Source organism: Rattus norvegicus, chromosome 8 (genome assembly GCF_036323735.1).
Source record: "Rattus norvegicus strain BN/NHsdMcwi chromosome 8, GRCr8, whole genome shotgun sequence".
NCBI lineage: Eukaryota > Metazoa > Chordata > Mammalia > Rodentia > Muridae > Rattus > Rattus norvegicus.
In genome coordinates this window covers 122634765-122660170 of record NC_086026.1, presented here as the reverse complement: position 1 = coordinate 122660170, position 25406 = coordinate 122634765, and the positions used below count along the sequence as shown (strand labels likewise).

Genomic DNA, 25406 nt, shown 5'->3' with positions numbered 1-25406 from the left:
ACAAAAGTGTACATGTGCATTATGGTCCATATTCAAATGATTATACTTTGTAATCTTTTGTATTATTATGTGCTCTATAATAATTGCTTTGCTTTAATTATAATTAATAATAATTATAGTTATTATCAGAAAAATAACTTAAAAGTAATTTTCTTTCCTTTAGATGTAAAAACAGTAATAATATGACTTAATTAAGGACATGTGTCGGAGAGACTCTGTAAGAAACCTACCCGAATAATAAATCTGATTGCTGCACATCCAGAAGTTGCCATGACTTTTGCACTATTGGGGACAAGATTAAAAAGCGTAGGTACAATGGCTTCAGCGCCATGATCAAACTTGTTTCCCAAAACCGTTGAAAGATGGCTACAAAAGAACACAAAAACTACTTAAATATTAAATACAGAAAGGATTTATTTATTTTGAGAAAGAGTTTTATATTCTAAGGCTAGCCTCACATTTGATATGGAGCTGCACTTCTCATCCCCCTCCCCTTCCAGGTACAGATAGCACAGGTGTGCACCGCATGCCTGGCTGATGAGGGCCCAGACCTCGAGGCCAGGCTGGGTTTATCCATGCCTCCGCCATGAGCTGAACCTGAACCCACCCTCTAGGTACTATACCTTCTTCGCTTTTTCCTATCTAATAACTGGCAGTGCAAAGACAAAACTGGTACTCTCCCTGTGTAGAGACATGTTCAGATCACAGGCTATGCGATCCCAGAATAGAACTATTCATTCTAAGTAAACATTAAGTAAAATTGTGGGTCCATGTAAGATATTTCCATTTTGATGCCCCAACAACCTAAAGTCCAAAATGCTTAACTCTTTTTAAGTTCCAGATCTTACCCAAAGCAATGTTTTGTAAAACATTACCTTTTTGATTAATTGAGTGATTGGGTTTTTTTTGTTTGTTTGTTTGTTTTTTGTTTTTGTTTTTTTTTTTTTTTTTTTTTGAGCGGCAGTTGTCACAAATATTCTGGTATTGCTGGGCTGGATTTAAGTATCCACAACTAAAAATACAACTCAAGTATCTCCTATAAATTCACTAATCTTAAGAACAATTGTATTCCCTTTCTACATCTGTAATTAAGCACCACTCTCCTCCTCCCTCCCTTAGCTCTATGTGCGCATGTGCACAAATGTATAGTATGGGTGACTACTTCTGTAGTCATCCTCAGGAATACTATCCATTCCCCCTCAGCAGCCTGGGACCACCAACTAAGATGTACATTGGCTGGCTGGCCAACCAGTCTGGGACTCTTCCTGTTTCTTTCTTCCCAGTGCTGAAATTAGAAGGGCATACAGCAAACCCAAATGCTAGCACAGCAAGCAGCTTACTCACTGAGTGGCCCTATGATCCCTGTCTAGCTTCAGTTAAAACACTTAGAGAAGTTATAGGTAATGACAACCTTGACAATGTTTGTGATGTTCATCAATTTCAACATATACAGAATCTTTATTTTATTAATGTTTTATTTTTCAGAGATAAGGTCTTAATGTAGCCCATGCAGGCCTTGAACTCCCTCATAGCCAAGATGATCTCTAACTCTGGATCCTATTACCACCTGCCAAGTGCTGGCACTAGAGACATTATCACTGTGTTCAGAAGTTGACTGTCAGTTGGGCCAACCTTTAGGTTTTTGATTCAGAGAGGAACTGCAGCCTTAGACCTATGTCCGCGTGCTCAGGTATAAAGTCAGTTTCCCAACCTCTCAGCTCAAGTCTAGTGTCTTCCTCTGAGAAGTGTGAGCTCTGTTCCAGTGGGCAGGTGACACACATGGGAATGAGCTTTGAGAAGCTTGCTGAAAGAGGAAAGGCCTGCAGCAAGAGGCTTAGTACAGATCCTGTACAGTGACTTTACTGGGGTCTTTGCTCAATATTCTGTGTGCTAACAAGAATTCTGGGAATTCAGTCAGGTTTGAATGTTTTCCTAAATGAGCCCTGGGAATTGGGGTTTGCTTCAGTGTTGGAAGAAATATTTTTTTCTACTTCCCAGGAAGCTGTAGCTTTCATGTGAACAGATCGGTGTTAAGCTAGACTCAGGATTACATAGATTTCTACAGCTCTTTGGCTGTGTGCCTCTTTTCTCCACTGTTCTGCATACTTGGCTATCCTACCTTTTGAAACTTGCTCTCTAGATCCCTAATTTAGTGCGGCTGCCTTGCTGTGTGTAAGTCCCTACTTCTACCCTACATGTCTAAGGCAGTGGCAGGTCAGGACAGCTATGACCACACTGCTCTGTTATGTTGTATTTTTTTTAAAGATTTATTATATATAAGTACACTGTTGCTGTCTGTCTTCAGACACCAGAAGAGGACATCGGATCTCATTACAGATGGTTGTGAGCCACCATGTGGTTGCTGGGAATTGAACTCAGGACCTGTGGAAGAGCAGCCAGTGCTCTTAACCGCTGAACCATCTCTGCAGCCTCTTAATTTGTATTTTTAAAGTATCCCAGCTCTGTCTTCGGAGCACAGACCAAAGTTACTTACATACTCTGCAGTTTTCCTAGTCCAAGTATATTTTGGTTTTCTTTTTAAAACTTATTTTCTTATTTTGTGTACATATAAGTGCAATGTCAGACAAGCCAAGTGAGAGGACTCGAACATGGACGGCTCAGCTCTCCTACCGTCTGAGGCCAGGGAACTGAATTTAGGGTGCAGACTTGGCTGCCAGTGCTCTCAGCCACTGAGCCACTTTATTGGCTTTTACGTATATTTAAGGTTACACTGATTAACTCTTTGTTTGTTTGTTTTGTTGTTTATAGCATTACTTTACTATACTGGCTTCACAGGGCAACTTTGCTAACATCCCTTGATTACAAGTCATCACAGAGTCCCTGCATAGGATAATTACATCAGCTGGCTGGCAGTTTCTTCCTTTTCTTGAAATACTTATAATTTTTACATTCCCTTTCTTTCCTTAGACAGTATCACAATAGTAATTACAAGATGTACTGCAGGTACCTCTGGGCTCCCCGTCTTCAAAAGATATGCTGATAACCATCTATGAAACAACAGTACTCAGCGGTAAATATGATTTCAGGAGAAGACGATATACAAATCAATTTTGATAAATTAATGGTTAGGATTCTAATTTGCTAAGATATCAGAAATGGAGTACTTAATAGACAAATTAGGAATGAGAAAAATGAGTATAGCCAATTCTAGACCCACTCATTTTTTCCCTATACACCTACAGTTTGTGTAAAGATTATCTTGTGTAAAGATTATGTGAAATATCTTTTAACTCGTGCTAGGGTCTCACTCCATGGCTCACACATGGTAAGCAAGTACTTTATCACAGTGCCACAATCTCAGCAAAGGAAAAAACTTAAAAAATAACAAAAAGAAAAGAAGAAAAAAAAATCAAATAATTGAATCTGTATGTATAATATAAATCATTTTTGGGTTCATATGTCAGCATCTTTGGGGGCGATCCTAGTACTGCTTTACTTAATGAAATCTGATTTAATGAGTTCTATGTTCATTCATAAAAAATTAAAAAGCATGCCAGATATGGTGGCACACCTTTTTTATCCTAGCACTTGGGAAAGCAGAAGAAGGCTGAAGAAGGTAAGACCCTGTGTAAAGAACAAACAGAAACCCTCAGCCCAAGAGAGACGAGCTTACGCAACGGTGATGCAAGCTTCCCTGACCACCTGGGATCTGAGGTCCTTCGCAGACAGCTTAAGTGCGCCGTCCAACAAACGCAAATGCTGGAAGAAGCAGTCATACTGTGCAGCCCCAGCAACAAGTAGTGATCTGATTTTCTTAAGCTGAAAGAGAAATTTCATTATTGATACAAACGCTGACGCAGCCTACAAAGAAGGTATCCAAATTACATCATCTAAAACCTGAAGGTTTTCTTGCTGTAGTCACATGAGTGCACCATGTAAATAAACAACCAAAAGCTTCCTGGAAGAGCAGCATTACAAGTGTAGTTACACGTGGACAGGTACATTTCTATGTAAAAGTAGATTTAAATTTTTAATCATTCTTTCTCAAAGTACAGTGAAATGTAATAAACACTAAAATGTACCATTTTAAAATATTTAATTGGTGGCATTTAAGTACATTCGCAACACTGGACAACCACTGTCATTACCTAGTAATAGTCTCATATCCCTGTCTCTCCTGCTCTCTTCCTGTGTGTGTGCATGTGTGTGTGTTTGTGAAAGAGTGTGTTTAAGCGCAAACCCAAGATCTCATACGTGCTAAGCAAGTATGACACAATCAACACATAAGAAATGAAAATAGAGAAAAAGAAAAATTAATAGTCAACTGGGTAAAGTAAATATATAAAGCTGTATCCAGCTGCATATGACAGGGAAGCCAACGTTGGAAGAAAAATGTTTTCTGTATGTCAGACAGGCAGAAACCATACAAACTTGATAGTACCAGAGAGAAAATACATGCTCACAAAAAGTTTGAGTAAAGTGTGAAGGACTAAAACCTTTACTCATCGACTGAAATAAAACTGCGTATACTCTTTACCAGGAACCCACATGTAAGTACTCTAGCCTATCGGCACAGAATTGCTACAAGGATGTGCAGGTTTGGGCCTCAGTTCAGTGATGGAATACTTATTAACACCATATCAAAGGAAAAAGGGAGCAGAAGGACATTAACTATGGCATTAAAGCTGAGCCTGGTGGTGATTTAATTTAATCTCATACTCAGGGGGCAAAGGTAGGCCAATTCTCTGTCTCTGTCTCTGTGTCTGTCTGTCTGTCTGTGTCTCTCTGAGTGGCTGTTTCCTTTATACAGCAAGCTGTAGGACAAGCCAAGGATACCAGAAAGATCCTATCTGAATAAACAAAAACACCCCCTCCTACATCATTAGTATGAAAAAAGAAAAAAAAAATCTTAAAAATCCGAATAATGGTCAAATGAGAGTGAGTTTAATGAGTTATACATACATATATCAAACTAAAGAATGTATGTTCACATCTATCAGCACTCGGTAAATATCTGAGCAACCAATATATGCTTAACATGTGCAAGCATGTATATTGCATAGGTACATTTTGTTACCTATAACAGAGCAAGGGATTAAGCATGGCTTAGTTTAATAAAAGGAGTGGAGAGTATTACATTTGTTTTTTTTTGTTTGTTTGTTTGTTTGGTTGGTTTTTTTTTTGGTTCTTTTTTTCGGAGCTGGGGACCGAACCCAGGGCCTTGCGCTTCCTAGGCGAGCGCTCTACCACTGAGCTAAATCCCCAGCCCCATTTTGTTTGTTTTCACATACATCTGAATGCACAAAGAACATGACATACTCCAAAAAACATTCAGACTACTGAATTATTATTATGTCTGAAGGACTACTTTGAAAGGAAAACAAAAATCCTTCAGATTCAAGCTCATCTCATATATTTTAATCTGTGATGTTTCTCCATAGGTCATAGGTGGAAAAGTTGTGTAACTTTTTAAATTGTGATTTATGTGTGTTGTAGAACTTGAAAAGAAATAAAAACCATATTTAAACAAAGTCAGAGCACTATTTTCTGTGTTAAGAACAATATGTTACACATTCAAAACTATCGACTTCCAAACACAGAGATGAAAAGCCGTCTGTACTGTATGATGTCGTAAAAGCAGTACTGGTCAGGAAGGCGCTTGATTAGTCGGACTGGAAGCTTTGAGAGCACAGGCATCTTCAAATTGGCCCTTTCCTGGCCTTGACGATACTGAGAAGAGTCACTGTCATTTGACAAAATTGACATCACAGGATGTGAAATACAATATAAAACTAATGTCAACACAAACATTATTTTAAGATTTATCTAATACTTTAAGTATTTATAGTAGATTTTAAGAAATCTACTATAAATAAGCTATTCCTAGCTCAAAATGTTTATAAATAATTCACCCGCATTTACTATATTTAAGAGTCAGATGAATAGACACATAGCTGCAAAATTAGGTCAATATTAAACAAATCCTGAATCCACAGGAGAAGCCAATCTCTTCTCTGGCCAGTCCTCATGACTCAAGCTGCACTGAAAATGGTGCTGGGAAGCAGCTGGGTGACTCCAGAGAGGCCAGGTCAGAGCTCTCTCAACCTCACAAGCCAAAGGGGATAGGCTACTAGGCTGTGGGACACACACTGACGTAATCAGCAAAAACAGAAGAAGAAAAGGCCACCCAAAGCCGATCACGCCTATAAATGTCACCCGTCAGGTTTTAACTTATGACCCCTCTCAGCTGCTCTCGACAGGAGCGCTATGAAGAAGACAAAGAGCGAGGACTTACTGCGTTGGCACGCTGGTCCCAGTCATGTTTGTCATCTGACAGAATTTCCCTGATCTTATTTAACGTTTCTTCAAGTTCTCGACTAGAATAGATCTTAAAAGAAAATATTTAAAATTAGAACATTTCTTGCTGTAAACAACAGAAAATGATGCACCAGTGTTGGAAATTCTCTCATACAGTAAGGCCATTTCACACTAGACTTTCAGTGGAGACTGTTACAGACAATAGACGCCCCAATAACCTTCCTTTCTGCCCTCTTTGCTACTTGTCCCCACATGAACAACATCAAACATGCTTCTACAATGCTTCCAATGGAGCACATGTCCAAGGAACCAAAAAAGAAGCACTTTCCCAAAACTGCATTTATATACTGTTACAAACTACTGTTTAAAAGACATACTTCAGTTTTGTAAAACTATTGGGAAAATGGTTCGTGCAAGAATAGACTAAGCATATATGTTTATAATATATAACAAACATAATATATTTATTATAAATACCACGTCTAATTGTATAAGGTGCTATCTTGGAAGACAATGTAAAGACCTTCTCTAAACCACGAAATAGGGGAAAACTAACTCAAAATTTCACTCCAGTAACTCCCTAATTTTTCAAGTCATCTGTCCCTGTGTTCCTCGTGTCTCTCCTAGGTCTACAAACACTGGGTTAAGAATCTGTTGTAGAATGACCCCTTGTTTTCTAACTTCTACAGCTGACTGAATGACGGTTTCCACATAAAGAACACTGGAAGATCAAGTGTTAAGAAGGGAGATTGTGATTCTGATTTTAGACAGATTGGGTATGAGATATATCTGAGATCCCTAAAAGAAATGACTTTAATGCTCAGGAGAGGTCTGGCTTAGAGGTAAAATTAGATATAATCAACATACAGGTGCTAGATAAAGCCACTTGTTGAAGAAGTCATGAAGCAACAAGATGCAAGGAGGAAGAGAGGGTCTAGTAACCCTTAATCATCTTTAGTATTAACTGAACAAATAAAGAAGGATCCATTTGCAAAGGAAATGGATCTGAAACAGACTGTTAGGAGGGGAGGAAAGTGGGAAACACTGTTTTACAACTATTACAACAAAACCGAGAACAAAGAAAACAATTAGGCCAGTTGCTTTGGGTGCTTCCAGAATGGTAAGTGATTAGAAGCTGGGAAAATGTAAGGAAGCAAATGCGGGTGCAGAGAAGGGGAGATGCAAACGGATGCGCGCACGCGCACACACACACTCACACACGCACACACACACTCACACACACTCACACACACATACACACACTCACACACACATACACACACTCACACACTCACACTCACACACACATACACACACTCACACACACTCACACACACACTCACACACGCACACACACGCACACACACTCACACACACTCACACTCACACACACATACACACACTCACACACTCACACACACTCACACACACTCACACTCACACACACATACACACACTCACACACACTCACACTCACACACACATACACACACTCACACACACTCACACACACTCACACTCACACACACACGTGCGCACACAGAGAGAAGGGGGGGAGACAGAGACAGAGGCTTTTCACTGTTAGTTTTGTGTGTGTGTTTTGCCTGCACACACGGACATGCAGCACATGTGTGCACAGTGCCTGTGGAGGTCAGTAGACAGCCTAGACATGAGTTCAGGACAGCTGTGAGCCATCACATCCAACTGTGTCCTCTACGAGAGAAGCAAATGCTCGTAACTGTGGAGCCATCTCTGGAGCCCCCGAATCAGCTTTAGATTGACACTGGGTAATCACCACAGGCCGGGCAGCACTTGTGCTCAGGAGGAATAGCTGTTCAACCCAAAATGAACTCCATGCTTTTGTGTGTGCTTTTATTGTTTGCTTGTTTAGTGAGGAAAAAAAAAATAGGAAGTTGGAAGGTTTAGAGGGAAGGGAAAAATACATTGTATGAAAAAAATTTTTTTCAAGACAGGGTATCTCTGTTTAGCAGAGCCCTGGCTGTCCTAGACTGACTTTGTAGACCAGGCAGGACTTGAACTCAGAGATCCACCTGCCTCTGTCTCCCAAATGCTAGATAAAGGTGTGTACCATCATGCCTAGCATGAAAAAAATTTTAAATAACATCTTTAAAGAAAAAGTATCGGGATTGGGGATTTAGCTCAGTGGTAGAGCACTTGCCTAGCAAGTGCAAGGCCCTGGGTTCAGTCCCCAGCTCCGAAAAAAAGAAAAGAAAAGAAAGGAAAAAAAAAAAAAGAAAAAGTATCAAATACAGACAGCTCAACAGGAGAGGACATGGACCTAGAACAGAGCAGTGTTTGGAAGACATACAGTCCATTATTTTTTCCCAGCTTCTGGGGATCAAGTGTGGGACCTTGTGATACTAGGCAAACACCCAGCCACCAAACTGCACACCTCCTTCAGTTTTTCCTTTGTGCCACTGGCTTTTTCCTTTTACCATGAGGGTTCCAGGGATCAACTTCAGGTTGGAAGCTTTGGGGGGAAGCTCCCTTATCCAGCAAACATCTTACTAGCACACTTCTTTTCTAATAGTAAAAGTCAGAGGGGTTGGGGATTTAGCTCAGTGGTAGAGCGCTTGCCTAGCAAGCGCAAGGCCCTGGGTTCGGTCCCAGCTCCGAAAAAAAAAAAAAAAAAAGTCAGCGATGTTTAAGAGACAGCTAGAAAGCTCCAGAAAACCAGAAGCTTGAATTCACACAGGTCACTGAAATCTGTGAGCCCGGTGACAAAGAAGGCACCAGGAGGCTGTGGAACACTGGAGGCACTGGCTTGGGGTGAGGGCAGGCCATAACCCATGATCCTGTGATCACAAGGCAGCCTTCTGATGGCTGCAGAAAACAAGTACTTCCAAGAGAGCACAGACATGACTTAACAGCATGGATGTGGGACTGCTGAGCATTTGTGGTATGTAGTAAGAGCTGTGTGCTCTGTAACTATCTTTCTGCAGCCAAACTTTCTGGGCTATGAAACGGAAAAACTGTTAAAGTTTAGAAATATCCATAATTGTGCTTTTGCAAAAGGAGTATTTAAAAATCAAAACTATTAAGATATCAATGCATTATGAATGATGTTATTGCAAGAAACTACAGTTTCAGAGCCTGGGTAAGAAGCGAAGCACAGGTCAGTGGAAAGATAGATGCTGCGGCCACGTGTGTGCTGTGTGCTGGAGCAGCAGCGGAGCCCCGTGCAGGAGCATGCAGTGTGTGAGACGACGATGCATGAACGAAGGTGGGAAGGTAGTCAGAAACTGATGTTTCAGTCAGCTGCGGCACAGGTCCTTAATCCAGTCAGAGGAAGGCAGATGTCTGTGTTCAAGGCCTGCCCAGTCTACAGAGTTCAAGAACAGCCAGGGGTACACAGAGAAACCCTATCTCAAAAAAACCAAAAACCAAACAACAACATCAACAACACCACACTCAACACAAAACCTGATGTTTCATCCAATTGGAAAGGAGGTTACCAAGTACAATATGAAGGAGGAAATAGGGGAAATGGGGAGGAAGGCTAACTGGGAGGGGGAGGGAATACAGGAGGGCTGAATGACAATGCCAAGGCCGTTAGTAAAACCTCAGGGGACCATACTATTTTATATTTACCTAAAATTAAATTACATACAATGTATGTAAATGTATGTATGTGAGCACACACCCACACACCCACACCCATACCCACACACCCACACCCACACACCTCAACTACCTTAAATGAAGTTATAGCACTTGGGCTGACCAAACTTCCTACAAAAGCCATAGCTTACTTAACAAAATGCCCTAGTACCAGGCATGAGAAACCTCCATTCAAGTTGCTCACAGTAATCCAAGTGATTTCCAAAACAATATAGGATATTGTATTGCTGTTTCCCTCAGTTCCTTCACAGAGGTTGAAGGGAAGATACTGTTGCTGAAAACCCAGGAATTGGACAGATCAAGGTAGAACGAACCTGAAAGCCTCCTTCCTGTGTTCTGGCTTCTACAGTGCCAGAAAGTACTATGTAAGCTATCGAGGAAGGGATGCAATTGATTGAATCCAGTGTGGTACCAATGAATCAGAACACTGACCAGCATGCAAATACCTAAAGGTACCACAGCAGTAACTCAATCTTTGTGGTAATCAAAAGTTGTCAAATGGACTTAAAGCACGCTCAACAGGAGGGAAAACATGCTTGCTGCTGGAAACCTAGCCAACCACTGCAAACTCGTGAGGTCAAGGATCTCAGAAGAGAACTACGGCCGCTTTACTGCATAATTCCCAACTGCAGTCTAATGCTTATCCTTCTGTGCACAGGTAAACATAGCTCTCCCTCCTCATCGAAGAAGCTTCTCTGTTCAGCAAATGGAGGTCCCTACAGAAAACAACCGGAGCCAGAGTTGGCTCAGTAGTTAAGAACACTTGTTGCTCTTGCAGAGAGACCCTGGGTTCAATGTGCAGGACCCACATGGTGGCTCACAACCATCTGTAACTCCAATCCCAAGGAATCCAACAATTTCTTCCAACCTCTGTAGGCACCAGGCATGCATGTGCTGGATATACATACAAACAGACGAAACACTGATGCACTTAAAATAATAAAAGAAATCTTGAGAGAGAAGCAGGGAGGGAGGGATGTAGAGGAGAGGGAAGGGGAGACAGCAAAGGCTAGCACAGAACTGAACACAGTGGGGAGCCCGGTCCCAATGGATACAGGGTCCCCTAAAGTTCAGGGGATATTACAGGAGAGAGGTGGGAAGACAGTAAAAGCCAGAGGACTGGGGAGCCTGCTGTTAAAGAGCTACCCAATGACAGTATCACTAGGGAAGCCAATGCAGGAGGAGGAAAATCTCACTCAGACAAAGAACTACAGGCAACTAGTGGCTGCTGAGAGAGGGAGCGTTTGCATTTCTGAGAGCAGAGCCCCATAAGTGGTTATCCAATACAAATGGTCAGCCCTAAGTCATATACACATAATCAAGAAAAATGAACTCAAGGTTGTCCATCTTTGTATATGTGACAATAATATAAAAGAGGTCATCAAATTGAGAAGGTTGAGGGAGAATATGGAAGGGGTTGGAGGGAGGAAAGCAAAGGATGGAGATTTATTATATTTTAATTTTAAAATATATTAAAGGAAAATAAAAGAAGAAAGAAGAATATATCAACATTTAGGGTGTGGACATAGCAGGCATGTGCTTACCATCGCACTACCGAACTGAATCATCATAACATCCTTGATTGCACACTAACAAGTCCTAAGTTAAGATGCTTGTAGAGCTAGTGCAGCTGATCCCTCGGTAACGGCAGACAGATGTCCCGAACAGCACAAGGAACAGTAAGGTCTGGCCAGAGGGCAAGGTCTCACAGGAGCAGTGCAGCACAATGAGGACAGCAAGCACAGCTGACTCAGCCCCAGCTACGTTAGAGTTTAATGAAAGGAAAGCTCTACTTTAATGACAGCACGGGCTCTGAAGACACAGACTCTCTAGAAGCAGTGATGCTGTGGCGACAGTGGCTGGGAAGCCTGCTCTCCTTCCTGAGGTCGCAGCCCATGGCTTCCGTGACTCGCTAAGGACCCATTCTGGAAAACACACTGGACAATGAACAATGATCAAGTTCACACAAGTCCCACAACTGTTCCTACAACACTGACCATTTCCTTATTTGAAAAGCCTACAAAATACAAAGAGAGAACGAATCTTAAGAGAAAAATCCGTTTCAAATACACGTAAACTAGAAGCATTTTTAAAGCTTTCCTGTAACTTTTTAAGACCTTAAATAACTTAAGGACAGCTTTTCCTTTGACGGGGCCTAACAGCTCCCAGTGTAAGGCAGTGTGCAAATAAAGCTCCCACAGTGTAAGGCAGTGTGCAAACAAAGCTCCCACAGTGTAAGGCAGTGTGCAAACAAAGCTCACACAGTGTAAGGCAGTGTGTAAACAAAGCTCACACAGTGTAAGGCAGTGTGCAAACAAAGCTCACACAGTGTAAGACAGTGTGCAAACAAAGCTCACACAGTGTAAGACAGTGTGTAAACAAAGCTCACACAGTGTAAGGCAGTGTACAAACAAAGCTCACACAGTGTAAGGCAGTGTGCAAACAAAGCTCACACAGTGTAAGGCAGTGTGCAAACAAAGCTCACACAGTGTAAGGCAGTGTGCAAACAAAGCTCACACAGTGTAAGACAGTGTGTAAACAAAGCTCCCACAGTGTAAGGCAGTGTGTAAACAAAGCTCACACAGTGTAAGACAGTGTGTAAACAAAGCTCACACAGTGTAAGACAGTGTGTAAACAAAGCTCACACAGTGTAAGGCAGTGTGCAAACAAAGCTCACACAGTGTAAGGCAGTGTGCAAACAAAGCTCCATAACCTTTTCAAGAACACGCTCAGCATGGACATCCATGACAGAGCAGCATTCTGTCAGGCAGGAAGGACAAACAGACAGAGTGTGAAGAAATGCACATTTAATTTTTCTTTCTCTGACTGACTGACTGACTGACTCTCTCTCTCTCTCTCTCTCTCTCTCTCTCTGTGTGTGTGTGTGTGTGTGTGTGTGTGTGTGTGTGTGTGTGTGTGTGTGTGTGGTTTCTTGGTTTTTGGTAAAAACCTTAGAAGAAAGAAAGATAAAGCACTTTCTTATAGGGAAGAAGCCTTTTCCCACAGCAAAAAGCTCTGGAAATGAGCTACCTAATCACACCTTCCTTAGCAGTGGTATAGTCATCCCATACAGCAAAATCTAGGGAAACAAACGAGCTACGGCTTCGCAATTCCACACCAATGACACCCTGGAGAGGCTCCTGTGAAAGCTGGCGTGTTGGCGCCTGCAATCCCAGCATGCTTGGGAGTTGGAGGCAGGAGGATCATTACAAAAGCAGGCCTTCAGTCACAGCAGAAGGTTAAAACCTTTCATCAGGACGCAGAAGCAGGTACACCTCTGTGATCTGAGGCCAGTCTGGTATACATAGCCAGTTCTGAAAGTCATGACTACACAGAAGAACCCGCTCAAAAACCAAAACAACAACACAACTCAAAGCAACAAACAGATAAACCTTATCAACAGAACCCCTCGCTGCAGCAGAGCACAGGCTAGCAGAAGCTGGGAACGGACTGAACAGCAGCAGCAGTAAGGACACATAAACCACTCACACAGGGCTGGAAGGGACAGAATTTCAGACTTAGCGCTGTAGAAGAATACGCCGAGCAGCACTGGTCCAAGGCCATGTCACTTTACTACTATAAACACTGCAGTGTTTACTTGTTCGTTGACATGAAATGACTAACAGCACGGTCATTTTGACTCCTTTAGTCCTTCCAGGGGAAGAACTTTCATATGTCTGCTTGTCAGCCTCCAAACATTCCCTAGGGGTGAAAACTATGAACTTTATAACTGACATTGCAATGTACTTTCATTTTTATTTAAACTTTACTGAAAAACTAATTTGAAAATTAAATTATACAATGATTAATGTCTTGATAATGTCTAATATATCTTTTATACATTCGTTTAAGGGGAAACTTTTTTAAACATTTAAAATTTTCTCTTTTTTTGGACACAGGGTCTTTCCATGTAGTAGTCCTGGCTATCCTAGACCTTGTTCTGTAGACAGGCTGCCCTGGAACTCAGAGATCCTCCTGTCTCAGCCTCCTGAGACCTGGCATTAAAAGCATGCACCACTACCACTACCCAGCTAAATGTTATGAAATGTTGGTGTTCTTGGCCATGTGGGTGGACAGAAGAAAGGGTCACTCAAGGATGAGTTAAGGCCTTGCTGGCAGCAGGGAGATCCAGCCTCTGTGGACTGAACATCTTGAAAAGGCAGCTTATTGATTGTTAATTGGGTACAAGTTCCTCATATCACAGCCGCTAATCTAACCTCTATGTTTGGTGAAGGAAAACGCCATGCCCTGCAACGTTAGTACTTCCTGTCCACTGTTTGTAGCACTCAGCAGTGTGAGACACTGCAGGTGTGCCCGCCTGTCTTGTGAGCACAGTTCTGTGAGGGCTGTGAAGCCTACTCAGAAAAAGAACTCTACAGATGACAGAAAACAGCACTGTCTTCCACAATGACTGCTCCAAGGTTGGAGTACTTTTAAAAGACAGCCATTTCATCCTAATGCATATCCTAGATAGAAAGAGTCTACTAGATTTCCTGTCACATTTCCTCTTCTCATTATGGATGATGTTTGTAGGCAAAGACAACTATGGAATTGGTCTCCTCCATTTACCATTATGTGGGATTCAGGGTCAAATTCAGCTTGTCAGACTTGCACTGTAAAGTGCTTGGCCTGAGCACTCTAGTTGTGCCCACAAATAAAAATTTTTAAAGTGACAAAAACAAAAAAAGGAGACGAAGAGGCAGAGACAGTACCATGGGGGGATGCCTCTTCCCTGGACACCTTACCTGAATAGAAGGAACATCTGTAAAAGCTTTTATAAAATCATCTTCATCAACTGCTCCAGCCCCTCCTTCTTTAGAAGTACCTGTTAATTAAAAAGAAATTAATTTCTACTGTATATTTTAGGTATCTTAGCAACAAGGACAAAGTGAAAGATCCATTTGATATGAACAATCACACAATTTTGGAGGATGTTCCAGTGAATACAAAAATGTTTTAAAACAGGGCAACTTCCAGAAAGGCCCAGACACACGGTAGTAGTTGGCTCCTCCCTGACAATGACGGCAGAAGCCCAACCCCATGACCATGCCAGGCATTGGCAAGGACACAGTAACGGGAACGCTGAGGCGAAGAACTGAATAGTTGGTCAGGTGTGGCAGCCCAGCTTGTAATCCTGGCACTTGGAAGGTTGAGCAGCAAGACTGTGGCACACCCAATGCCAGTCTGGATGACACAACAGAAACGTCTCTCAAATCCTAAATCAATCATTAATTGGCAACCTTAAATGACAATAAATTCAAAAAAACTGATGTGAAGCAACAGGAACAAAAGTCCATACATGATGTTGTGTTTAGAACACGCGTGAAAGAGATGAGGGTGTTGGTTTGGTTATATAACCTCCATTCATTACACCCAGACAAGCAATGTTAGTGAGGTGTTCTATGCCCTAGCTGGTAAGTAGCAACCATAAGAGCTGATGGCTAAGCTACGATCTCAGCTCCATTCTCCTGAGATGCTGAGCTAAAGCCCACTACAATGTCTTCTGTTGGTTTTCTGCTAAGCTCTATCAATAGGTGATAACTGAAAGCTACAGGAATTAGGGACCCGCCCCCTTTGCAGGGTGGAGGGTGCATTCTGTTCTTCTTAGTAAAACTCTAGTACTCCGAAGACCACTTGCTCCAGCTGACAGTTTTCTAACCCTCCTGCCTCCGCTCACAGTCCTCGGAAGACAGCACCAGCCAGCTCATGCCTTTTTGCAGACAGCTGAGCCCAAGACTGATGGATATCTCTTTAAAGTTCTACAGTTTCTTATTAACATCTTAATTAGATACGATTAGAATTGCCATGTTTATACACTATGTAATTTGTTTCTATAGTATATGCCTCTGCTTCCATTACTGATCACACGCGGATTCTCGTCTCTTCCCAGCCATGTCTCTTTATTCTTGGTACTTTGGGGTGGGGAGCAAGAGTTTAATTAGGGTTGTTTCAGAGTTTGTTTAGAAAAGCATGAGCTACACTAGGAGCACCTTTCTCCCCTTCCCTCCCTCCCTCCCTCCCTCCCTCCCTCCCTGTCTCTGTTTCTCCCTGTTTCTGTCTCTCTCTCTCTTTCTCACATCACCATCACCATCACCATCACCATCATCATCATCATCATCATCCGTTAACTGTGTAAAAATCATCAAGGAGAAGCAGTGCATCATGACTCCTCCCTCTCTATGGCACTGCTCTGAGACTCAATCTTGGGCATGTAATCAAAGTAGCTGTGAGTTAAAAAGCGTAACCGTACATGATGCTTAAAGAGTGCATTCAAGGGAAACACTCTTCTCTCCTGTTTCTTCTAGCACTTACATTCTTTCCTCCCCTTCTTCCACAATGTCCCATGAACCTTGGAAGGGGGTGATATGATGCCCCCTCTGTGGCCGGGTACTCAATAGTCAGAGACCATTCTATGAGTTTCTGAAGTTGCTCCCGACCACAACAGCATTACCTCATGGTAAGAAGGTAAGCTCTAGTTACTGCAGCCTCCACATTGGTACCCAGAGCTCTAGGGATAATAGCTGGTGTATGCTTGCTTCCCACAATCCTGTTTTCAGTGTTTTAAGTTATTTATTCTGTGTGTATGTTTTGTCTACATGTATGCCTATGTATGCCTTTTAGAAGACGTCAGATCTACCAGAGCTAGAGTTTCAGGAAGTTGTAAGTCACTCAATATGGATGCTAAGAACCAAATTCAGAACCTCTGCAGCAGCAATACGCTTTCTAAACCACTGAGCCATCTCTTCGGCCCCACTTTCATATTCACAATTCACCAAAAAACATTGAGTATCCCTAATCTGAAAATTCAAAGTCTGAAGTGCTCCCAGAGTTGAAATATTTGAACACTGATAACTAATATTCACAGTCAGCTTAGCTGTATTTAGAGTCCAGTCCACCTCTGTAAGAGTGTTTCCAGAAATGGCTGAGAGGGAAACCCAACTTTAAATGTGGATAACACCATTCTATGCACTGGGGTCAGAGACGGAGTAAAAAGGAGAAGGGGAGCTTTGGAGTTTTGGTTGAAAAACAAACAAACAAAACCACAAAAGATTACAACTATGACTTTTCTCAGGCTCTAGCAGGTACATGACTTTTGCCAGCTGCTGATCAATTTTGTGACGTGTGACACTGGAATCCTGAGGATTTTTATTTAGAGTATATATAAATGATAGGGCCCTGAGAGGAATCCTGAGGACTTTTATTTAGAATACATATAAATGATAGGGCCCTGAGAGGAATCCTGAGGACTTTTATTTTAGTATATGTAAGTGATAGGGCCCTGAGAGGTAGGATGGGTTGTTGGCTGTCATCGGTCGCCACTTGTTAATTAGTCATGGCCAAAGAAAAATAAGAATAATAAATTAGATGTCCTGATGGCAAAGATCGCACTCGCTCCAAGGGACCTGATTACCTCACTCAGCAGGAAGTAGTCTAATGATAACCTCACCCTCTTTCAGACCTCTGACTTTATTCAGGGAACTCCTGTATCCTCTTGTCTCTCCTCTCCAGTGTTAGGGTTGAAAGGGTGAAGAAGGGTGGTAGAAAGAGGAAACCACCAAGTAGCAGAAGTCGCACTACAAGGAGGCTAGGGAGAGAGGGAATTGATTTCCAGTGCTGTAGAGAAGACTGTAGGGATGAAGGAATAGAGGCTTCTTTCCCCTTTTCAAAAGGCACAAAGTTAACTGCAGCTGCTACCACTGAGATAGCTCTCATTTTTCTCCCAGAGGGGATTTTCTGTTTTGCCTTTTTCTTCTTCATATATTCTGTTTCAAACAAGGATATGGAAGAATGGCTGAGCAGTTAGAAAAATTGTGGGTGGAAATGAAGGGGCCTGAGAAAGAAAGAATGTCTGAAATGGGAAAACAATCTGATGAAACAGCCCGTTTTGAGAGAAAAGGTTAATCTCAAAACCAACCTTGCCACCAGAGTGGGAGGAGGGGCGGCCCTGGGTTACAAGTCACCATCAGCTCTCCCAGTAGTCATACAGCATATGCTTGCTAACTGTGGAATATGGTTATGGCAAGATAGGATGGCACCCTACAGAAATGATAAATCTAAGGCATTTTAAAGAGTCTATGATAGCATATGGAATAAACTCGCCTTTTGTGAAACAGACTCTAAATAGCTGGGCTACTCAAAATAGAACTAATCTCCAAAGCCTGTTTGGTGTGAATGGAGGTTCCAGTCTAGCTGATGCTCATCTCAGACAATTGCTGTTGAAGAGCACGCTTCATACAGGAAGAGGTAATGTCCTTGGGGAGAAGTTCAAAGCGTGTGAAACAGTATACCCTACCCATCCAAATTACTAAAATTAAATTTAAAGGTGGCTATAGAACCAATACATACAAATCAAATTCTTCTGTGAGCACGGGAGACAGTGGCAGACTTACAAACCCAAACTTGAAAACATACAAAGTTTAATAAAAACATACTTGGGGGCGCCTAGGAATAAACCAACCAAATTGATCTAGGGTAGAACCAAAGGGTTCACTGGCTAGTTTATGCCAACCTAAACCAAAAGCTAAATGCACCTAAGAGGAAAAGGCCTCTACAAGGCGGGGCTGAAGGTGAAGAAGTCTTCAGCCCATTTTTGTTGATGGAGATCCTGGGAGCCACAAAAAGCAGGCTGAGCCAGCCCCGAGGACAGGCCAGCAAGGGGCCTAGCCTCTCCATCAGCTCCTGCCTCCAGTTCCTTCTCCCTGCTTACATTCCTGCTCTGACTTCCCTCAGAGATGGAATTTTATGCTAAAATAAATCCTTCCCTCCCCAACTTGCTTTTGATCATGGTGTTTTATCACAGCAATACAAAAAGGTATTGGGCATTTAAAGCACATAAATAAACAAAGATAAACTTCACATTCATGACAGGACAAACTGTCACCATAAAGATGCCCAGTCTGCCCAGGTACAGCGGTAATAAATAGGCTCACAAAAGCAGATTTGCCAGACTGACTAAAAATTACTTAGACGAGTAGTAAGTCAGGAACTATTCCAACAGCCCTGCAGAAAACAACAAACTGAGTATATTATCTATGAAATGTAAAACCTTAAGAACTAAAATAACTATGATAACAGAACCGTGGAGCAGGGATAGACCAGGTAAAGAATAAAATGGAAAGTTCAAAACACACCTGTAGATTTATAAAACACTTAAATATGATAAATGTATCTGCTTATTTTTTATTAATATGACAACATGTCTGAGACTGGAATATTGGGAAGAAAACAGACCCAATTTTGGTCAGAAGTTGGAAGTTTGCAAGTCTCGGGAGCCTCATAACATTCACGACAGGACAATGATATACTAGCACTACACACAGAGGAAACAATCAGAGTGGCAAGATATGAATGCAGACAGATTGGGGCTCACTCTTTATGTGGGCCATGAAAATTAACCCCTTATAAGAGGAGCATCCTCAGTGACCTGTTCTTTGCAGTTACATGCCATTTCTCCATAATGCCCCCTGAGGAGCTAGTCTACACCACATAGACAACTGGCAGACACACTCAAACCATAGCAAAGAAACCTGGATTCATCCAGGCACAGGGTAATAATGCTTGTAACCCCAGCACTCAGGAGGCAAAGGCCATCAGATCAGAAGTTGAAGCCACACCTGCTCTACACAGGCAGGACAGGCTAGCTTCCTGGTCTACACAGGCAGGACAGGCTAGCTTCCGTGACGCCTACGGAATACATAAGCAACTAAGCAAACGTGAGAAAGTAGGGAAGGACAGTCTGTTCACTAAGGTCCCAGAACTAACAATGCTAACAGAGTATTCAGCTTAAAAACATTTATCAAGTAGAAAAACTACAGTTGAGAACCACACCTTTAATCCCAGCACTGAGGCAGGTGATGCTCTGTGAGTCTGAGGTCATGGCTATATAGCAAGCTCCAGACCAGCCAAGGCTGCAGAATGAGGCCTCCCTGTAAAAACCCAGAGGCAAACCAACAAAACTTACAGTAGACCCTGACTCCATGAATATGTAGATGTCTAGTCAAAGCAAATATTCAAGTAAATGTTGTATATAAATCCACAGACACTAAAAAAAGTAAATAAAACTACAGAACATGCTAACAAAAAAGATAAGGAAGAAGAAAAACATTTCAAGCTGCAAACCACAAGGAAGCATGGGAAAGAAATGTCTAAGACCACCAGAGACAACTCAGAATCTGCGGAAGGTGTCCCCAGGATCATAATTAAGTGGTGCTTAAAAGGTGGAAGTGCCCTCCAAAGACAGGAGGGCAAGGGAAAAGAAGAAACAAAAAGGCTCCAGAGAGACAAAATGATTCCGGATTCTGAAGTAGAAAGCCGGCACAGCATGTGTATGCATTTCCACAGACCAACAGAAGAGGGCCAGTTTAAACTGAGCAAAGCTTCAATCCAAATCAGACTACACATTATGCAGGAAACGCCAAAATAACATCTACACAGACAGAATAAAGAAGAAAGTGAAGTAAGAAAGAAGCTTTTCTGATGATAAAACTAGCTGACTGAAAAACAAAGTCCAAACATTAAGAGGAAAAGAACCACAAGCAGCAACAAAAATTCAAGAGACTGCACAGCCATTGCAGGAAGAAGAGCAAAGCAGTAGGCAAACTCAGAACTCAGACACAGGACTTAAGGCACTAACTAAAGTCAGACAAGACATTTTAAAGAAAAAGACAAAATCACCTGAGAACTAAGTCACCAACTATGTGAGAGAGTATAACTACATCCTTGCTTTAAAGGCAAAAGGTTACTTTACTTTGAAAATTTCTTAGAGGACACTTGAAATTTGAATATGGAATGAAGTATTTGAAGAGAGGTAGTCATATATGTTAGAAATAAATTTATATAAAATAAAGGGGCTATAGGAACAAGTTAAACAACATCAGAAAGAAGTCTGAAAACACTTGGGGCAATCCAAAAAGACAACTGTAAGACTTTAAAATATCAACATCACAGAGAGAAAACTGGTGATGGGACTATTTTAGAGATAACATCACACGAGTTTCTTGTATTCAACAATCGTACCGCAGTCATAACTGAGCATGCCTTCTAACTCTAGAGATGTCATTACTAACTAGAGGTGAAATGGCATGGTTTACATTTACTTTGTTATGTTTCTCTACACAAAAGCATAGCTGTGAAAATCTATCTGAAGACAATTTATACAAATATGGAGAATTACTGTTATACATACAAGTGATAAGAGTGTACTATTTACCAACTGTGCTACTTGTAAAAATTCTTAGTAATAAAAAGTATGGAAAATCAAATTGGGCAAAGCCTGGGCCAATCTGGTCTACAAAGTGAATTCCAAGACAGCCAAGGCTACGCAGAGAAACCCTGTCTCAAAAACAAAAAAACAAAAACCCTATAGAAACCTGTTACAAAGCTAGCGTTTCAATGGAGTACAGAATATTCTACTTAGCTGTACTGACTTAACTGATCATGTTTAAAGAAATACAGAGGGGTTAGGGATTTAGCCCAGTGGTAGAGCGTTTGCCTAGCAAGCGCAAGGCCCTGGGTTCGGTCCCCAGCTCCGAAAAAAAGAAAAGGGAAAAAAAAAAAAAAAAAAAAAAGAAATACAGGGAAGTTAAGACGGGCACACTGCCACTTTATACAAAATAAACTCCCAGTATATTAATGTCAATGTAATAAAAACAAAAACCCTACTCTTATAGGAAACTAAGACTATTTTTATAATTTTACTGAATTCTTTTCTGTTTTTTTGTTTTCTTCTAAACAGGGTTTATCAGTGTAGCCCTAGCTATCCTAGAACTCACTTTGTAGATCAGGCTGGCCTCGAACTCAGAGATGTGCCTCTCTGCCTCCATAGTGCTGGCATTAAAGGTGTGTACCACCACTGCCCAACTCTTAATCAAGTCTTTATTGAATAAGGCAAAGTTGGAGTCAAACAGAAAAGAGTGGATATTTCAGATACCATAATTAAGAAATATGTGAAGCCTGTTGCAAAAATGCCAGAAGAGAGTAAAGAAAGACAAAATAGAATCTATCATTTTTTAAAAATCCAATCAGGGGTTGGGGATTTAGTTCAGTGGTAGAGCACCTGCCTAGCAAGCGCAAGGCCCTGGGTTCGGTCCCCAGCTCCGGAAAAAAAAAAAAATCCAATCAACTGATAAGACAAAACAGCATTTCTATACCTGATTAGAAGAAAAAGATCCCAAGAGCGTGAGGCTAGTGTTGTCTGTGCACTGACATGCCTCAGGATTACAAAGAAGCACACTGAAAGTCTTAGGGGACTACTAAGACCGTTCAGCGTCTTCAGGCACTTTCTGCCAGCCTGAGTTTGATCCTCAATACTCGAGTTGTGCAGGAGAGAACAAACTCCTCCAATCCTTCCCCCCCACACACACACACTGACATGCGTGCACATGCATGCACACACAAAACAAAAACAAACAAACAAACAAGTAAAATAAATGTAAAAAGAAACTGTGAAGGACTTTAGTAAACATGTGGCCAAAAATGTTTGTAAACATGTTTAGTAAATATGCTGGCCAAAAGTAAGGCAGATAGAAAAGAAATCATTTCACATATAAAAATGGCAAAAGCTAATAAGGCTGTTATATACACAAAAGTGGAGAAGGTAAAATAATACTATGTAAAGACACACAACACTGGATTAAGTAATCTCACTTAGTGGAATTTTCTACAAAATAGAGACACAAAAAATATCATATTATGAGATTTGCATTCTCCCTAATGTCATGACATTCATTGCAAACGACTTTAATGACATGAAAAAAAAAAAGCTTTTAAAATCCTGGCTACCAACTGAAAGTGTTCCCCACAATTTCTTGTGCCAGATGCTTATTGTGCTTCTCAAATTAGGCTACAGTATTTTAAGAGACTCTCTCTTTGGGAGAAGGTGAAAGTTGGGTTGCTTGATGAGACTTCCCTTTACAAGAGGGAAAGAACCTGGGCACTGTTGGCATGTGGTGTCCTCCATAGCAGAAGACCTTCAGCACATGGCAGTAACAAGATACTACACTGTCCAACATCCCTGTACAAGAGAAAGTAAGCCTCTTTATAAACTATCCAGTCTAAGGCATATTGTAGCAGAAAACACACTAAGAAAAGATACTGAAGTGGAGGTAATAGCTTCCATTCTTAATACTGAAAACACATTCCTTAATGAGGAGAGAATCTAGTTTTAGGACCTACATAATAAAAAGGACTGACGCTGTAGAAGGACAGAGAACATACACCAGTCACTTCTACCTGATGACACTACGGAGGCAAGGTATTCCCCAAGGTTCTGAAAGACTACTTAAAACTGTATGCAATGCATCAGTGTGTGCAAGTGTGTGCAGGGGCCGTCCTCAGAGGCAGAGGGATTGGCTGCCCAGAGTGGAAGTTACAGGTACTTGTGAACAGCCCAGTGTGGGTGCTGGGAAGCAAGCGTGCTTTGCCTTCGAGAGCAGTGCATGCTCTTAACTGCTGAGCACCTCTCTCCAGCCCCTCAAATGTAATTATATTGTTTATTGTAGCAATTACCATGATTTTTATATTTAAAATGGAACTATGTGTCCAAACTTTTTTCATTGGCAAGCAATATATAAAAATATTTTTAAAAAGATTAAGTGGAAAGGAAAGATTCATTCAGAATATGCACATTACAGAAATAATAAGAATCCAGCTGCATCAGACTGCACACAGACATAAGCACGAGCTTGGAACTGCAGCATTATTAGAAACCTCTATTTACATGGACAGCTACAATGAGGCTGAAAATGTCCCACACAGGCAAATTTTCTTAATGATAAATTTATCTTTCTGAGACAGAACTGGAATAGATTTGTGTCTATACAGCTTTACAATGCTCTAACACATCACTTTTCATCAAAAAGAACAGGGAGATTCAGCATGGGAACTCATATGCTGCCAGTAATTATCTCTGGGTCATAAGGTCATGAACAGGCACTCTAGTGTCTTTCTAGGTTAACAACCTCAGACTGGGGCTGGAGGAGGCACTGCCTAGCATGAATAGAGCCCCAGGTCCCAACATCCCCAGCAGAAAAAAACCTGGGTGCAGGGGCATGCACCTGCAGTCCTAGCACTTATGTGTTTGGAGGCTAAAGGATCAGAATTTTAAGGTGATCCTAAGATACACAGCCAGTTCAAGGCCAACCTGGGATACATGAGACCCCGTCACAGAAATACGACTTGAATTGATCTCTCTTTGTGGTGCTTTCAGGACAGAGCACGGAGTGGGGCACAGAGTGAGTTCCACAGGCAATTGCAGATGGGAACAAGGATTTACATGTAGAGTATGGGTCTTCAACTCACATATTCAGATACCAACAAAATTGTCATCTTTTTCCTAAATATTCTGAGTGCCTCAAAAAATAAATCTTGTACAAAGAAATGTCTGTGACACTTTAAGATTTACATAGGAGGAAAAAAAACTACTAAGGTTAAAAATGTGACCAGAGTAAAAGCCATCCATTCTTCCACACAGTGACAAAACGAGCAGCCGCCTACTCACAATAACTTCTATTTTCTCAAATCATTTTTACCTTGAAGGTAAAGTTAAGATTCTTGGTATTGGGGGACTTTATGAGGCACAGATTGGAAATTCAAAAAGATTTTAAGTTGGAATGGTGACTAGCTGACTTCTAAGTTCCAAACTTAGTAAGAAACTTCTACTATTTGAGACAAAAAGTAAAAAACATATATATGAACTTTTCTTTAGGAAATGACCCAGAAATTGTGCAAAAGGAAGTCTGACAGTGGTGCATCACCGGGTCCTCAGCCCATCCCAGTTACAGCTGACTATCTCGGGGAAAGCAGTCAATTCTGGGATTCCACTTATGAACAGGCGGTCAGAACTTCCTTCAGACCTCATTAGTGCTAACATCTTCTGACTCAAAGATCTTTCCTCATCATCAAGGGAGGAACAAAGAAGGAAAATAAAACCAAAGCACACATACAGAAAGGTTTTCTGTTGGTTGTTTCTTTATCAAAAGGGTCTCAGCCCAGTTTGGCCTGAAACATCTACTGTAACTTGAACTTCTAAACCTTCTGCCTCTACTTCCTTCGTGTCAGGGTTATGTGAGGTCTGCGTGTCAGGGTTATGTGAGGTCTGAGCTCATGAGGTTTATGCTTATGGATATGAGGCAAGTGCTCTACGAGCTGAGCTACAGCACAAAGACATGGAGACCTACTAGTGAACTTCTGCTTCTCATCAACAGCATATGCTTTGAAATTAGGTAAATGTGAGTCCTGTCATGCTTATTCTTTATGTATGTGTGCACGTGTGTATGTATGTATGTATGTATGTATGTATGTATGTATGTATGTATGTATAAATGTATGTATGTTGAGGAGAGGGAATGATTAGCATCATCTGTAGCAAGTGGGTATTTAGACATTACTGAAAGAGGGCTGGAGAGATGGCTCAGAGGTCAACAGCTGCTTTTCTAGCCCAAGTCCCAGCAACCACATGGCAGCTCCTAACTGTCAGGAGCCATCTA

At 41.4% G+C, this 25406-nt stretch overlaps 1 protein-coding gene across 50 annotated transcripts in view; it reads right to left on the bottom strand.

The window, feature by feature from the left end:
* The window catches only part of Clasp2 (cytoplasmic linker associated protein 2), a 181403-nt gene that overhangs the window by 76764 nt on the left and 79233 nt on the right, over positions 1 to 25406 (bottom strand). For all 50 annotated transcript variants that reach the window (XM_063264756.1, XM_063264733.1, XM_039080674.2 and 47 more), the window contains 4 exons: positions 14667 to 14746; positions 6257 to 6349; positions 3635 to 3780; positions 231 to 366 (listed from right to left, as the gene is read on the bottom strand). In XM_063264756.1, the coding sequence (XP_063120826.1) occupies positions 231 to 366; positions 3635 to 3780; positions 6257 to 6349; positions 14667 to 14746 (455 nt within the window). The remainder of the gene's footprint in view (positions 1 to 230; positions 367 to 3634; positions 3781 to 6256; positions 6350 to 14666; positions 14747 to 25406) is intronic.